Source organism: Kwoniella dejecticola, chromosome 10 (genome assembly GCF_000512565.2).
Source record: "Kwoniella dejecticola CBS 10117 chromosome 10, complete sequence".
In the NCBI taxonomy this organism is placed as follows: domain Eukaryota; kingdom Fungi; phylum Basidiomycota; class Tremellomycetes; order Tremellales; family Cryptococcaceae; genus Kwoniella; species Kwoniella dejecticola.
In genome coordinates, this window is record NC_089310.1 from 1418470 (window position 1) to 1435133 (window position 16664).

The 16664-nt window shown below is 47.6% G+C and overlaps 4 protein-coding genes across 4 annotated transcripts; all 4 read left to right on the forward strand.

Moving 5' to 3' along the window:
• Positions 1-333: 333 nt before the first annotated feature.
• On the forward strand, positions 334-2375 carry I303_108055 (imidazoleglycerol phosphate synthase, cyclase subunit; the record flags this gene model as incomplete). The annotated part of the gene is made up of 3 exons (XM_018411306.1): positions 334-455; positions 540-615; positions 708-2375. 3 exons carry the CDS (start codon positions 334-336, stop codon positions 2373-2375), a joined length of 1866 nt encoding a protein of 621 aa, XP_018259974.1.
• A 2124-nt stretch (positions 2376-4499) lies between these two features.
• Positions 4500-7531, forward strand: I303_108056 (uncharacterized protein; the record flags this gene model as incomplete). The annotated part of the gene is made up of 5 exons (XM_018411307.1): positions 4500-4905; positions 4981-6302; positions 6366-6412; positions 6467-6546; positions 6618-7531. 5 exons carry the CDS (start codon positions 4500-4502, stop codon positions 7529-7531), a joined length of 2769 nt encoding a protein of 922 aa, XP_018259975.1.
• A 555-nt stretch (positions 7532-8086) lies between these two features.
• On the forward strand, positions 8087-12667 carry I303_108057 (uncharacterized protein; the record flags this gene model as incomplete). Its single annotated transcript, XM_065969749.1, has 15 exons — positions 8087-8117; positions 8320-8473; positions 8590-8615; positions 8817-9014; positions 9206-9286; positions 9386-9531; positions 9603-9823; positions 9894-10012; positions 10085-10189; positions 10252-10379; positions 10449-10815; positions 10901-11277; positions 11450-11708; positions 11953-12131; positions 12419-12667. The coding sequence occupies 15 exons, from the start codon at positions 8087-8089 to the stop codon at positions 12665-12667; spliced, it is 2640 nt and encodes an 879-aa protein (XP_065825821.1).
• A 1222-nt stretch (positions 12668-13889) lies between these two features.
• On the forward strand, positions 13890-16645 carry I303_108058 (acetyl-coenzyme A synthetase; the record flags this gene model as incomplete). The annotated part of the gene is made up of 9 exons (XM_018411309.1): positions 13890-14173; positions 14379-14582; positions 14664-14810; positions 14870-14910; positions 14976-15157; positions 15219-15997; positions 16055-16292; positions 16392-16524; positions 16608-16645. The coding sequence occupies 9 exons, from the start codon at positions 13890-13892 to the stop codon at positions 16643-16645; spliced, it is 2046 nt and encodes a 681-aa protein (XP_018259977.1).
• Between the last annotated feature and the right edge of the window lie 19 nt (positions 16646-16664).

Consider the following 16664-nt stretch of genomic DNA (forward strand, 5'->3'; position numbering starts at 1 on the left):
ATATCACTATGGAGTGGACATGATCGTGTTCGACTCGGCAATTCCAAAACGGTGCCACAAAGTGCGGTGCCTGACAAAAGGATGATGAGCGAGTCGAAGGATGCCAAAAAGTCGAAATCAGGATGCGGATGCGAGTCGGATTGAGACTTTGATTCTGGGATTCTTCTTCGTCAGCTTGATATTCAGATACCACTAGATACCACTGAAGCCTCTAGTACACCGCAATACATCTCGACCGCAGGCTAATCACCTCATAGCTCTACTATCCTCCTCCGTCCTTCCTTTTTCCTCTCTGCCCTCTGCTGCAAATCAGCAGGTCCACATTCCACTACAATGGCTCAACCCAAGACGGATACCATATTACCTATACCTGATGTAGATCAGCCTGCGGGACATGTCAAGGACCACAAGCCGAAGTTATATATTCTGGACTATGGAGCTGGGAATGTTAGATCGTGAGTCAGGTCTGCTGCTTTGCGTTAGTGTAATTCTGCTTGGTCTCTACTGATTTTGCATACTGCTGTTCTACTTTTACTTAGCCTTGCCAACTCGATCAAAAAGCTTGGATATGAGTTTGAATGGGTGCAAGATGAGAGCGATTTTGACAAAGCTGAAGTGAGTGCGACCTTCATCTCAAGTTAGACGTTGTCACACCAAAACAGAGTCCAATCGTTACAGTACTGACTCTCTACCCACACTTCCCACAGAAACTCATCTTCCCAGGTGTCGGCGCCTTCGCACAGGCAATGACCTCTCTGCAATCTTCCGGGCGATATGAGCAACTGCAGAGATACATCAAGAGCGGCAAACCGTACTTCGGTATCTGCATCGGTATGCAAGTGCTTTTCGAGAACTCGGAAGAATCACCTTCGACTAAAGGTCTAGGAGTCGTCCCATTCCCAATCAGAAAATTCTCTACCCAGGATTCCAAGGGGAAGAAGACCGTCCCTCACATGGGATGGAATTGCGCTTGGCGCTCATACGCACAGCAACAAGAAGGGGAGGAGGAGAAGTTGATGTTGGATGAAGATTATTATTTCGTCCACTCATACGCTGCTCTTCTTGACGAATCGTCCCCTTCAACCTCGAAGAGCTCTATTTCAGAGTACGCCTATACACTTTCGCGATACGGCTCAGAGACTTTCGTCTCTTCCCTTAAGAAGGATAACGTGTTCGCCTGTCAATTCCACCCTGAGAAATCCGGTCCTGCAGGCTTAGATCTCTTGCGAAGATGGCTAGAAGCTTCGCCTGCCTCTCTTTCCAAATCAACAGCTCCATCTCCAACTTCCTCATCTTCGTCCGATAGGATATGGCAAGAGTCTAATCCTGACTCAAGGAGGAACGTGGGTAAAGGTTTGACCAATAGAATCGTGGCTTGTCTCGATGTGCGTTCGAACGATGCTGGAGATCTAGTAGTCACCAAGGGAGATCAATACGACGTTCGAGAAAAGGCCGATGGAGGGGAAGTGCGGAACCTTGGGAAACCCGTCGAATTGGCTAGAAGGTATTACTTGGAAGGAGCGGACGAGATTGCCTTTTTGAATATCACTTCCTTCAGATCCTCAGCCTTGTTGGATCAACCGATGTTAGACGTCGTCAGGAAATCGGCCGAGACGGTCTTTGTCCCGCTCACTATTGGCGGTGGGATTAAAGATACGACCGATCCGGATGGGACGAAGCGATCGGCACTGGAAGTGGCAGGAGCATACTTCAGGTCAGGTGCCGATAAGGTCTCCATCGGGTCCGAAGCCGTCTTAGCTGTCGAAGCGCTTCTCGACCGAGAGAGTCGGGGAGAAGAGCCGTTGAGTGGCACGACGGGTATAGAAACAATTTCTCAGGGGTACGGAAACCAGGCTGTCGTAGTTTCCATCGACCCCAAAAGAGTCTACGTGGATACTAGCAAACCCAATTGGAGGGAAGACGAGAAATTGAAGAAACACTTGGATTGTTTGGTCTACGGTGATAAGGCGATATCGAAGACTGCCGACGAGGAGAAGGGATTGGTATGGTGGTATCAATGTACGATCTCCGGCGGGCGGGATGTGCGTGATATAGATGTAGTTCAGCTGGCTAAAGGAGTAGAAAGGTTAGGAGCAGGAGAGATACTGTTGAATTCGGTAGATCGGGATGGGTCGGGCAAAGGATTCGATCTGGATTTGATCAGCTTGGTGAAAAACGCTGTCTCGATTCCGGTGGTCTCGTCCTCTGGAGCAGGATCAGCGGATGATTTCGTAGAAGTTTTCCAGAAGACGGAAACGGAGGCTGCCCTGGCGGCGGGGATCTTCCACAGGAAAGAGGTGGCGATTGATGATGTTAAGCTCACGCTGGAGAAAGAGGGATTACCGGTGAGAAGATGCGAATTGGAGACGATATAGATATATAGATGTACGGTGTATTCCGTGAGTCAGTCGGTTGAAGTAGAACATCATGTATACAAGCACGAAATTGCACTTGCACCAGGATGACTCATTCAGCCATCGTACCATCCGCACACTGGAAAGCAATAGTCTGCCGTTATCGTGTTCCGCTTTCTGCCTCACTATCAGGTATGTAGGCCATTCAATCCCTCTTCCTTCGCCCTCCCACTGTTCTCTCTCGTCGCCCCTCATGCACTCCTGATATTGCTGTATCTCTGCTTCCGTGCTCACCGTTTTGAATGCCGTTGGTACCCGAAAGCCCTGCGACTGGTGTCAGGAGGTCTGATCAATCTGAAACCATTAGTCACCCATCGATTCCCATTAGAAGAGGCGCAAAAAGCGTTCGCGGTGGCAGCGGATTACACGCAAAACAGTATCAAGGTGCAGCAGATATTGGATTGAATGAATCAATGATTGCTCATTTGTTTGTTGGTGATTCTGTACAAGACATCTAAGTGTGATTTCGTTGTCTTTCGTCTCTCTGCCCCTGCCCCGGTTCACCGATGTCGGGTTCCGACACAGAGCAATTATGAGTGATGGTCTCATGGGCCGGATATGGACGTGCAAGAGGTACCTATCAGGCATTCGCTGAACACGGACATGCGCACGGCAGCAGCTTCATGTATCTTGTTCGCGTCGAGAGGAGAGGGGCGATTCGAGTACATTGACTGCATACAATCTGCCCTTTTACCTTGATCTCTTCGCATAAGCAAGTAGACATGGCAATAGCAGCTGAAGCAATAGATAGCAGTTGAAGCTCCGGTTACGTATCTTGCCTTGCCGTGCAATCGAGGTTTATTTATAATTCGCGTGTACTCCAAAGAAAAGAGAAAAAAAGTGGCGTTATTCGGAATATTCCCTGCGACGATTGCACTGCTATTTCCGTCTCATGCCGCGCATTAGAGATAGGATAATCCTTAATTACCCTGAATAGCAAAACCTTGTAATTTTGTTTTCACGTTTTACGACGCAGGCCGGGCCTCGAGCAGACGTCACCAAATGTTACATACCTGTCTACCTGTCCACTACAGTATATCGGTCAATCAACGGGAATGCGTTAGTTAGGAAGCACGACCCTCTGCGACTGTGAGCCTACGAAGGCAACCACCAGCTAGTTCGTCGCTATCATACGCCTCATCAGTACCTTCAGTAGCAACATAAGAAGAAAGGAAGCCGACAACGTCAACACGGTCACCGCTATACGATATATAGACCGAGCCCGAAGGCCGGAGCTTTGCTTGTCCTGCAACATAGATGGTTGGAACCTCTTGAAGACTTGAAGATAAGACAACATTATCATTACAACTCCTCAACAGTCGACTTGGAATACCCCGAGAAGCAAATCAGGCCACAGCTTAACCACATTAGCATTGCTGCTCGGATCAATCAGTATGGGACCTTCTCTTGCCGATGACAATTTCGGACTTTGAGAAGAAAGATATATCCTACGAGGACATCCTTTGGACACGACGCACTGGCATCATCAACACCATCAGCATCCTTTGAGACGCGAGACTCGTTTACAGGTCACCATCAATCCCCATCAACAAGAAATTTGGGGAACTGGTTTGTGTAATAGTAGTAAAGACTACCTGTATCATTGGTGACGAGTGATCAGGTGGTGACGAGGTAGTCAGTCAGGGAGTGAAAGGTTACCCTAGCGTATCTTCATCATTCGTCACCACCACCACCACCACCATCACCAAGACCTCAACACTTATCCCTCGACCACCATCTTCCGACACTCCGATATCCGCACATTCCCTTGTCCGGGCCGAAGAACCAACTACTGTAAACGCTAATCATCAAGGAGGATTGACTAGTCTTGAAACGCTTCACCAATACTTCACTACTCCTTTAATTAGCTCGAACATCTCCTCAGCTCAGCTCGTCCCGCTTCCCATTTCACCCTCGTAATACCCTTTGTCAAATCTGTGGACCCAATAATCCAGACTCGCTCGAGACGCTTGTCGATCAATTATCAAACACTTGACCCACAGAAAATTTCCAATCGTACCGCAGGACCGGGATCCGATGGTCCATGGTATCTATCGAGTCGTATGATCAGACAAAAATATCAAAATGGCCACTTCATCTTTGTTACGGCCTAGCTTAGGTATAGGTACCGCTCCAAATGATCATTCGGCATCAGCATCATCATCCAGATCTTCGTCATTCTTACCTCCCCCATCCGCCTCGACATCAAGATCAGCTACACCTCTAGGATTCCCGCACTCTCTCACCTCATCAACGCAGAATTTGCCAGGCCAAGAAACCCCGGCTCCACATCCGCACCACCAACATAGTGGATTGTCAAGGTTGAAACATATGTTCGACAATCAGAAATATGCCTTGTTCGAGACGACTGTCATCATACATGAGTTGGCAAATGTGCCGCAGTTGTCGGGCGAATTCGATGTCAAGTGGAAATTTAGAGGTAAGAAGCCTAGAGGAAAGGAATTGTTGGAATTGACGAAGAATGGTCATAGTGAGCATTTCTCTTACCTCTCCACCGCCCGTTAGACTTTTGTTCGACTGAGCTCACACTATCCATCTTTTGTAGAACCATTACCCAAACCCTCTTTACCCAATCTCAAACTCCAAGCTCAGAATTTGCAAGCTTCTTCTTCCACTGCATCAGTCGGAACTACCTCGACCGCTTCTTCTGGAGCATACCCACCTACACCGCGTTCTCTCCTCAACCCCTCTAGCTCCACCGCACCGGCTCGTCCATTGAAATCGCTGTCCCTCCCTCCTGCCAAAGACACCTTTGAGAAACCAGAAAAGAAGGGCTCGGAGCCCACACCGTTGAAACAGATCATCACACCTGGTTCAGACTCCCCAGATGCCGAGGATGTATATCGCGGGCCCGTCGAGTCGCCTGAACAGATGATGACTGAAGAACCCGAAGTCTTCGAAGATGCAGAGGATGACGAAGAAGAATCTCGCTCAAGAAGCACAACGCATTCAAGTCAAACTTCTGCGTCGAGTAGGAGTGCAATACCGCCGCTAATCAATATACATCGACCCAGTATGACATCCACTAGCAGACCCTCTTCTTCCGGCAATTCCACCCCAACAGATAGGCTGGCTGTTCCCTTCCCTAAAAGCATCCCGGTGCCTGTCAGAGGAGGAACCACGCCATCATATTCCACTCTGATAGATCCTGTCATGAAGAGAGGGGAACCATCACGAAGTGGTAGCATGAACCGTACCACCTCCTTCACGACCACAAACACTGCTGCCTCGTCGACCTCTTCGTCCACTACAAATCTCCCGCAACAACGACCGTTTTCACTCGCCCGAGCGAGATCAGCATCAGGACCTGGTGTAGGCATGAACAATAGATCTTCGCAGCACAGCGGAGATGGACACCATTCCGAATACTCTTCCGAATTGAGGAAGGGCACTACACCTACTCAGTCACTGAAATCGCATTCCGCGAAATGGGATTACGAGCTGCATCATACTTTCAGGGTCCCGCTCGGCAAACCGATTCAACCGCCTGCAACTCCCAATTCTGGCAATACGGGGACTTTCCCGTATGTCAGGCAAAGGCCCAATGCTCCTTCTTTACCTGGACTGGGCGATGGGCCGTTGTCGGAATCTGGCTTGAGACTGTTCATCGAACAGTTGCCGTTATCCAGCCACGCAAAAAGTGCCTCGAATCATCCACCCACTTCGTCGCAAGATCATTCCCCGGCAGCTGCGATTGCCAAGACATACGCGGAGGGTAAAGAGACTGTCAGTGAAGTGGTGAGGAAGGAAAGTAGGGAAAGGACGGTATTTGGCATTGTCGATATCGATCTCGCGCCGTTTGCTGGCAAGGGTAGGATGACCAGACGTTTCTTGTTGAAAGGTAGTAGGACAAACGCTACAATCAAAGTGAGCTTTCGAGCTTGTATACAAGGGAGAAAATATTCATGCTGATTTGCCTCGCAATCTCAGCTGACAGTGGACATGCGTTGGATCGGCGGCGAAGAGAGATGGGCTGCGTGAGTCTGACTACAATCAAATCACATCGCCAACGTACTGACGAATTATCGCAGCCCGCCAATGCAGGAAGGCCATCATGTTGCTGGCGTGCACGACTTTATGCCTGACACCCAGGATGCCATGAGAAGTGATCGTGAGTCGCCCAGCACTCACTTAAGTTGCGCTGTCAATGCATCATTGCTGAATACTATACCTTACCTATAGTGGGCCTGGTCAAGACACCTTCCAATTCATCGTCTGGCTCGTCGTTAGGCTTAGACCTGCAAAGAAGCCGGACGACCTATTCTACGGTATCATCTAATTACGCTACACGTAACGCTTCCATGACTGAATTGGGTCGATCGATAACGTTACACAGTTATCAGTCATACGAGAATCACTTGGCCCCTTCGTCGAATCGTCGCAATCTGCCTCTGGATAGTCCGAAGAAAGACCTGAAACCCCTCAGCTCGATACCGCATTCGAGTGTTCAATCTGGCAGACAATCACCACAACCAACTCCGGCTTTAGATCCCTCAATCGGAAATACAAACGCGAGCGGAGGAGGTACAGGGCTATTGAAGAAACTCGGTCCTTCACCCGTCATACTAAACATCTCCAAAGCGCACGACCATCATAAACACCATACTCACCATCTGAGAAGACATCATGCTCATGGACACGGACATAAACATAATCATTCGGGTGGCATCAGCGATTTACCTCCAGAGATAATCATCGAAGCAATCTTCAATCCGCATCCGGCAAGTGTGAATGGACCGTTTACGTATGTACCGAAAGATCAGGTGTATAACGAGATGGGCATGGGTATCGCACTGGAGAATGAGAAACAGGTCTTGGACAAAGTCATCAAGCAAGCTTCGGAATCTTCTTCAAACTCACACTCGAATTCGGTAGGGAATAGTAAAGGTGGGACGGGGGAGCATACGCCTGATCATATCGATTTAAATGATGAGGAACCGTCGAAAACTGCGAATGCGAATGGGCATGAGACGAAACATAAATTGGCGTGGAGGGGCATGAGAGTGAGAGCTAAAGCTGAGCGAGAACAGAAAGACAAGGAAAAGAAAGAGAAAGAAAAGGAGAAGAGGATAAGAGCGAATTCAAGTGGTTTATAAAACTTGATGACTCGAAATATATTCTGTATATAGGTCTTGACACACGGTCAAGAAGGATCATATTTGGTTACTTGGCAAATCTGCTGGTCATGAAAAGAAGGACTATTTATAAATTATAATTATCTTCTTTTCCACAAGAATTCTCGTTCTTCTATCACTCCCACTCGATTTTCGGTGATGGAAAGACAAGACACATCGACATGCTTGATATAGGCCGTGACTTAGCATGTTGTTGTTATCTGTTGATTGTTATATACATATATACATGGTCATGATCATGCACATGTACATGTTCACGGTCATTCATTTGAAGTTGAGCTGCCGTCGGGATGGAGTAAGTTATACGTCCGTACGTACGTGAACGTATAGTGGACGAGGTATTTCCGTTGGAAGTACGGTGGGGGTGGATTCGAAACAACAAATGCGGTTGCGCGCGGTGACGTTGTGATGAGTTAGCAATTCGAGGTCTGACCATTTCTTTAGATCGAGCAAACCATTTCGACCGTCAAAGCTCATCTGCCCTTCGTACGTTGAGCCAGAGACGCGGGTAGCAAGATGAGTAGAAGAGATGTCGACGAAGCAGCTCGTGAGTCCCGTCACTTCGCCATGATGCCTGATTTCTTCTAGGTCCATCAACCTTGGGGCCTTGTCATTTTTCGGATGGGCGTATCGTATGATGTATAGTGTAGAATGATAAAGTTCGGATACTTCGGAAACATGTCTGACTGATCTGCAAGACAAGGACAAGGACAAGGTATGCTAATGAATACGTTGATGGTGAAATGCAGTATTGAAGCTGTACGGGATCTCATCGCTCGAACCGCAAGTATGGGAATCTATAGACCACGAAACGGAAGGTCCCTTGGCGGGGACAGTCACGGGGGAAGATGGGAAGATGGCTGAGGAAAATGATCCGCTGGGATTACAAGGGCGGCTTGTCGGGTAAGTAGATCGCTCATTCTGTGCTTCTTCGTGTTCCAGTATAACTCGGTCTCGGTGTATCGTATATCGTATATCATTCTGATTCCATCATCTGGTTTGGTTGGTTGTTTAATTAGGGCAAGTGAACTCGATCTGAAGACTAGTGAGTCATTCTTTCTATTCCACTAGCAATTTACAACTTCCAAGAGGTGTCCCCTTGACTATTCCCAGCGGTGGACCTGGTCCGAATCAAAGCTGGCTGCGCAGAGACCCAATTCGCTGCTGTCTCGTAGCTGCCAATCAAACGACCGAGAACTACACACTGAACACATCGACTGTTACTGAGATACTCCACGCTACGCAGGAACCGCTACTTCCCTCTCGTCAAAGACATTCGATCCCAAGATGTTCCTCTCTGCCCATCACCCGGACGCGTCTTTCCAGGACTTGCAAAAGGGGATCTACCACTTGGAACGGGCGATCGAAAGTAGGAGTGAAGCGGTCAGGATATTGGTAGAAGAGAATTTTGATCGGTTTGTAGGTGTTAAAGCTAGTAGTGATGGTGAGTTTGCCCTATGTCTATACTGTCTCTTTTTCAGACGAAGGCGAGACAACAAGCAAAAGCCTTCATCGATATGGTGGACAACGCAACACATCGTTCATACCGATTGAGATCATCCTGTGTCGAGTCGTATTCAAGCAGTGATATGCTGATGTGGACGACCCATGCTGATTTTGGGTTTCTCGGATCAGTGGTATACCGCGATATGAAAGAAGGGTTTTTGGCTGATGATACCGATCATGGAACGAGAGAATTGCGAGAGATATTCAAGGGCGAGTTCACGTCGCCCACAGCTCAGACGCAGCCGAAGAAAATGATGTCCTTTTTCTTCTGGCCTACGCTAATCCTCATTTTTGGTACCACACACACAGTCGCAGGGCACAGAGCAGATCAAGTGTTCTTACCCGTCCTGGAAAACGCTGTGAAAGCTTCGAAATTACGCTCGACGTTGGGCGTAGTGGAGAAATCCAAGTTCCTCTTTAATCTGCCAAATCAGTTGATGGAATCCATAAATGCTGTGAGCTGCCTTGAGTCCAATCTAAATTGGACGAATGTCACCACTGATCCTCTGACCTTGGCGATGACTAGGGCAAATATGATCAAGCATTGAGAGACTACAAGAAAGGAACCTTTCTACAGTCCTCCAGACAACTGATACCCGGTGTCAACGCTTCGAAGGAGCAACAAAAGCGGATTTTCGACAAGGTTTGGAAATCGGTCGAAGATATAATGAGCGAAATGCGAGATCGATTGGATGCTGGATTGAAGGATCCTACCAAAGGTGTAGAGGATCAAGAGAGGACGATAGAGTAAGCCATCTCCTTTGCCCCTCTCTCCTTACTTGGAGGAAAAGCTTATCCGCTAATGACGTTTGAGTAGGATCTTGATTGAATTGGACCAAAGCGATGAGCCTGCTTGGACGTATTTGGAGTATCAACATAAACATATCTTGAACAATATGAAGGCCATCTACACCAAATCGCAGGAGCGAATCAGGGGTGAGGATTGTATCACACCACAGATATACTCGCGGCGAAAAAGTCGCTAACACCTAGGAGCTTGTTTGTCAGCTGCGAAACAAGCGTGTGCTTCGGAAGCGTCATCTTCGACCTCTGAGGTGGAGATACTCAGGAGGCAAATGGCTTCCACCGAGTATCAGCTTAACACCATTGCGCGTGAGTAGAGCCTTCACTCGAAAAGAACAACTCGATTCACCCACTCACTATATCTAATGTAGCCACCACTGTGGACGCAGCTTGGCTCACGATACAGCACTTCATCAAGCAATACTCGGAATACGTGATACGGTCTTTACCCGGTTTTTGGAAGATCGCCAAAGCATGTATGGATGGAAAATATCGCAAGGTAAGCAGGAGATACACCTCGCCCTTGGCGTGTGAGGGATTGTCCAGCTGACATTCGATTGATCGATAGAGAGACTCAACAGGAGCGATACCGCCATCCAAACGACCTGCATCAGTCTGCAAAGCAATGGGAATGGAAATCATCAGATTATACATCAAAGATATATCTCAATTCTTCACCCTGTCAGACATGCCTTCTGCATCTTCGTCAAAGGTAGATTCAGAGGGAGAAGAGAATATTCCGCCATTTGTCCCTTCGGGTACACGTGTGATTACAGCTTGTTATTTCGCTGAGAAGCTCGTAGAGGAGATCAGTGATTGTGCGAATGATCTTCTGGGGGTCGATATCGGCTCAGAAGTCCGAAGTGGGTTGGGGACTTTTCTGGATAGTCTGAGATGGAGATTTGAGGAAGTCATTTGTACGACATGGGCGAGGGGTGAGATTGCTCTCTTCTTTTCCCACCAGTATCATTTGTATGCTTATGTGCAATTAATGTTAATGATGATTGATCTTATCCGTAGATTCCAAATTATTGCATCAACTCGACGATTCTTTCTCAAGCGCCTCGTTCTCATCGTCCTTCGCTTCGTCATCGTTAGGACCAAGTAAAACGGTGTCGAGGTATCTGAACATGATCGAAGAATTCCAAATCCGAATAATCACTTCTTGCAAGAAGATTTTACCTGCTCCACCCCCTTCCGGACCGAATGGTGGTGCGGCGAGGTCAGCGTCGTCGAATGAAAATTTCAAGAAGAAGATCAAAGATTCGTTTGTGGATACGCTGTGCTTCTGCTTTGATGGGATGATTTATTTTTCGAATTTGAGTCATGCTGTCAATCAAGACGAGGGTCTGAGGAGACCCAGTAGGGTAATGATAAATCGAGGAGGGGATGATCATGTGAGTTTTGGTTTCTTGTCTTGTTCTGTCTTGTTCTGTTTTATTTTGCTATGAGTCGTTTATGTTTTGTGTTTATACCTTCCCTTGAGTTTCTGTTCTGGTTCTCGTTGGAAAGAAATTCTGTATTTTGTACTGGAAGGGGATCTATACTAATAAAGGTGCTATGACTTAGGAAACTCGCCTATTGATTACCCTCGCTCAATTTGACCTGCTCAAACGATCCAACCTTTCTGCGCTATGCGTGAGGGTATCTAAATTGCTCGACGTGGATATGAAGAAGGACGAACAGCTTCTGCTGGAAGTGGTGGAGAATATGAACGACATGATATTCCGGGATTTGATAGCGAAGCGATCTGAGGGTTTGGTGAAGTTGATAGAAGCGGGGATATTGGATAGTGGGATCGATTGGTTGAACACTACGAAACCTACTGGTGGGTCATTGGTTTCACTTCCTTCGTTCGCGCCGGTCTTGATGGGCATTCCATTGGCTTGAGTCTTCATCTCAGTCTCCGATGAATCGGATTATATCACTGGGATCTCCTTACTTCTCTGGTCGAGCGGAAGTAGCATGCTGACTGAATAGTCGTCCCGTACCGTATCATATCATTCGTCTCACTCTGTCGCTCTTTCGCATTCACGCTTCCTCGGAACGCTACTTAACGCAACGTGTTGCAGAAGTACGACCGTATATGCACAAAGCGATCTTACTCCTGGTAGAAACCCATTCGAGGATCAGTAAAATATCAACGAATCTCATTCAAGCGATCATCGAGGCGCTGGTCAACAAGATCACACAAGTGGCATTGAATAGTTTCCAGAAAATACCTAAATTCGGTACGGGTGGGATGTTGACTGTGAGTTGTGTGTTGAGCACATGTAACAGCTTGGCACATGTCGTCTACGTATATGTGATGATGCTGATAGAATAACGTCGCTTTACGTCACTTCTTTCACTCTTCCCCACCTTACCCCACCCAATTGCCCGCTGGAATTTGCCCGATTTCCCTATTCCTCATTACGCTTTCCCGATTTACTTCGCACTCGGACATGTCTTTGTTTTGGTCTGCGGGGAAATCGAAATCATATGACATACGCTTCACTTGCGGTGAATTAACATAACAACGTATCAACGTATCAACAGGCAACATTGGAGATTGAATTCTTACATCAATCCGTCAATAATTTCGTTTCTCCCCAATCGAACGATACGTTATCCCAGATATACGATACGATCTCTCAATCGTACCGACGCCAAAAGGGCGGGAACGATGATGATTTTAATCAAGAGTTGGAAGGCTTGAAGAAGATTTTGAATGTCAGTAGGAAGAATACGGGGATGGAGACGCTTTGTTTCAGAGCGCCGGTCGGAGGTGGTCAGAGTCAAACTTAGACTTGGATATGGTCTTGATAATATGTGTTTTTGTATCGTGCTCGCGTGTGACCATTTAATATGGATGGTGATCTGCTGCATTCTCTGTCTGGGTTCGTGTGGAAGCTTGGCAAAATGTCTTTGTGACATTTGACAAGATACTATCGCACTCAGCTTAACATATCCATTACTATTGCTTTGTCTTCTCACACTTTGTATATACTTACACTTGATTGAAGGAGTTGTATGAGATAGCCGACGAGGTGCAGCATATATACTAAAAGCCAATCCGAAGATAACCGAATAAGTATGCCCCGGACTAGTACGATAGGCATCAAGCATCAATCAGTCCATGTGCAGCGTGAGGCGTGAGTATTGTGCTGGTATATGCGGCGCTAGATTATTGTGTTCGCACTTAAAATGCGCTTGGTTGGTCTGAGTACTCATGATGAGAGAGAGTACGGCTGTATGTGAGCCGTATCCCGAGATGAGTTATTGGGGTAATGTAATGAGAATAACCGGTTATGTTATAAGCAGCTGATTGGCCGGTGTATATTCCGGTTATTAAGGTAATGATAATGTCTTCGGTTGAATTCCAATTCCATTCCAGGAGGAGCATAAGAATTCCTTATTAACCCTGGATCACTGGATCACTCGACAAAAGGTCGAATGAGCATCAACATAATACATAATACATACATCTAGTTTATTCAACTACTACTACAGCCCACTTAAGGTATATCACTGGTAACATTGAAGTCAAGCGGTTTAGCAAGCGCAAGACATCGCATTGGATTATTACCCATCATATTGGAAATAGGAAGACGTACTCAAGATGTCTGCAGTTGATAGTATCAAAGATACTGTAAACAATGTAAGCACTACCCTCCTTTCCCCACTTCTCATATACGTTTGCTTCGGATCAGTTTAGTCGATTTTTTCCCCGTTCAACCGGAGTCATGCATCAAAAGAGCATCTTCGACTTCATTCCTACCTTCTTACCTTCCTGCATCCTGCATTCCTGCATTCATCTGCAAACTAGAGCTTCGTTCCCCGTATACGCTCCTCCCCCTTTTGTACCGATTCGTTTGAGCTCTGTCTATCGTCTTGTACTGCACTCGTTTGCATCCCGCTCCAGAATCCACCTTCCTCAGTTCAGGCAAATTACTATACCGGATCTTGGACTTCACTAATCTATATCATCTGTTTCGCTCCAATCCAATAACAGCTCGTGCAAACCACGATGGAAGCCGCCCAGACCGTAGCGCACCACGTCCATCCTCTGCCCGACTCCGTCCCGGAATCGGAGGACTTGTTTGCGCCTCCTCCCCGATTGAGGGGTGAAGAGGGCCGACCCAAGCCGCACATCGGACCGAATTACCAGGCGTACTTGACAGAATGGAAGAAGACGGTCGGGCCGGATAGCGATAAATGGTGGTTCGAGAAAGCCAATGAGTGCTTGAGCTGGTATACGCCCTTCAAGACTGTTCGAGCGGGTGGTTTCGAGGATGGGGATGTTCAGTGGTTGTAAGTCCGCGCTTGACCTTTTGAACTCACCTATCGCATCGATTGGTGTAAGTTCAGCCGGATGGGAGAATTCGGAGTTGATTGGTAAAACGTAAAATGCGTGACACTATTATCCCGTCTTCCTTTCATTTCGTCTCAATCCTCAAATCCTCGTTCTATCTCGATCTTTATTTGCATCACGCTGACGTTTCATTGTCGCCCAAAGCCCCGAAGGAACACTCAATGCCTCGTACAACTGTCTCGATCGACATTTCTACGCCAACCCAGACAAGACAGCTATCATTTACGAAGCGGACGAGCCTTCCGAGTCGAGGGAAGTATCGTACGCGGAGTTGATGAGGGAGACCTGTCGAGTCGCGAATGTCTTGAAATCGTGGGGTGTAAAGAAAGGTGATGCCGTATCCGTGTAGTAAGTCTGCTCCGCAAACACATAAGCATGACGCACCAACGAGATCATTTTGAATTTGAGTCTGACAGTAATTTGCTACAGTCTCCCCATGACATGGCAAGCCGCTGCTGCTTTCTTGGCATGTGCTAGAATCGGTGCTGTTCACTCCGCGGTATTCGCTGGATTCTCCGCAGAATCTCTTAGGGACAGAGTGAACGACTGTGAATGTAAAGTATTGATCACCACCGAGTAAGTCTTGCGACGTCGCATAACTATGGACAATCTTGCTGATTCAATCGAATTGCCAGCGAGGGACGACGAGGTGGAAAGTCTATCGCTACCAAAGCTAGTGAGTAGCGATTTAACTCACATTCATGCAGACAAAACACCGCTGATGCCCCTTCCACCTTTCAGTTGTCGATGCTGCCTTACAACAGTGCCCACTGGTCGAGCACGTCCTTGTGCTCCGACGAACGGGGAACAAAGTACCTTTCACCGAAGGCCGAGATAAATGGTGGGACGAAGAATGCGCCAAAGTGCCAACTTACTGTCCATGCGAGCCTATGGGTTCCGAGGATCCCTTGTTTATTCTTTACGTGAGTGGACGCGCGATGCCTTACCGCGACATCGCAGCTCATCAATCGAATCGACCTGTAGACTTCCGGTTCGACTGGTAAACCCAAGGGTGTGGTCCACTGTACTGCGGGATACCTCCTCGGTGCATACTTGACGGTCAAATACGTTTTCGATGTGCACGCCGACGATAAGTTCGCTTGTATGGCCGATGTCGGATGGATCACGGGTCACACCTACATCGTCTACGGTCCTCTCGCCAACGGTGTGACCACCACTGTGTTCGAATCTACACCTGTCTACCCAACGGCATCCCGATACTGGGACTTCGTCGACAAATGGAAGGCGACTCACTTGTACACTGCGCCTACCGCTATCCGACTACTTAGAAGAATGGGTGAAGAACACGTCAAGAATCATGATCTTTCCTCCTTGAGAGTGTTAGGATCAGTAGGAGAGCCGATCAACCCGGAGGCCTGGCACTGGTATAACGATTACGCAGGAAAGAAGAACTGTGCTATTGTGGATACTTACTGGATGACGGAGACCGGATCGATCGTTGTCACGCCTTTGCCCGGAGCTATTTCGACTAAACCCGGTTCAGCCACTTTCCCCTTCTTCGGTATGGATGTAGACATCATCGACCCTCAAACTGGTCAAGTCCTTGAAGGCAATGACGTCGAAGGTGTTTTGGTGGCTAAGAAGCCCTGGCCTTCGCTTGCCAGAACCGTCTTCAAGGATCACAAGAGATATCTAGAGACGTATATGAAACCTTACCCAGGCTACTTCTTCTTCGGTGACGGTGCCGCCAGGGATTATGATGGGTACATCTGGATCAAGGGACGAGTTGATGATGTTATTAAGTGAGCACAGGCCACTACTGGAACCTCGGACACAGTGCTTACCTGCCTACTTGATAGCGTTTCCGGCCATCGACTGTCAACTGCCGAAGTGGAATCGGCCTTGATCCTTCACAAGGGAGTAGCTGAGACTGCTGTGGTTGGATCTCACGATGATATCACCGGTCAAGCTGTGTATGCCTTTGTGACTATGAAACCTGAGTTTGATTTAAAATCTACTAAGGAAGCGGATCTGAATAAGGAATTGGCTATACAAGTTAGGAAAGTCATTGGTCCTTTCGCTGCGCCAAAGAAAATCGTGAGTCGTCGAGTCGTCTTATAGACTCAAACCTGAATCCTAGACACTTGGGATAAGTTACTGATCACGCTGTTTCTGGTATTCGTTGTTGGTATATAGTACCTTGTAACGGATCTACCCAAAACACGATCAGGTAAAATCATGAGACGTATTTTGAGGAAGATTGTTGCTGGAGAAGGCGATCAATTGGGTGACTTGTCGTCGATTGCTGATCCCTCGATTGTTGACGAGAGTGAGTCCTGAGCCGCACCATTCCTCACAAGTGTTCTCGATGCTTCAAATGATGGCTGACCGATCGTGATTTTTCGTTCACAGTCAAGCAAAAGGTGGCTGCTGCGTCGGGATCTAAGTAAGCTAGGGTTATGTGAATAC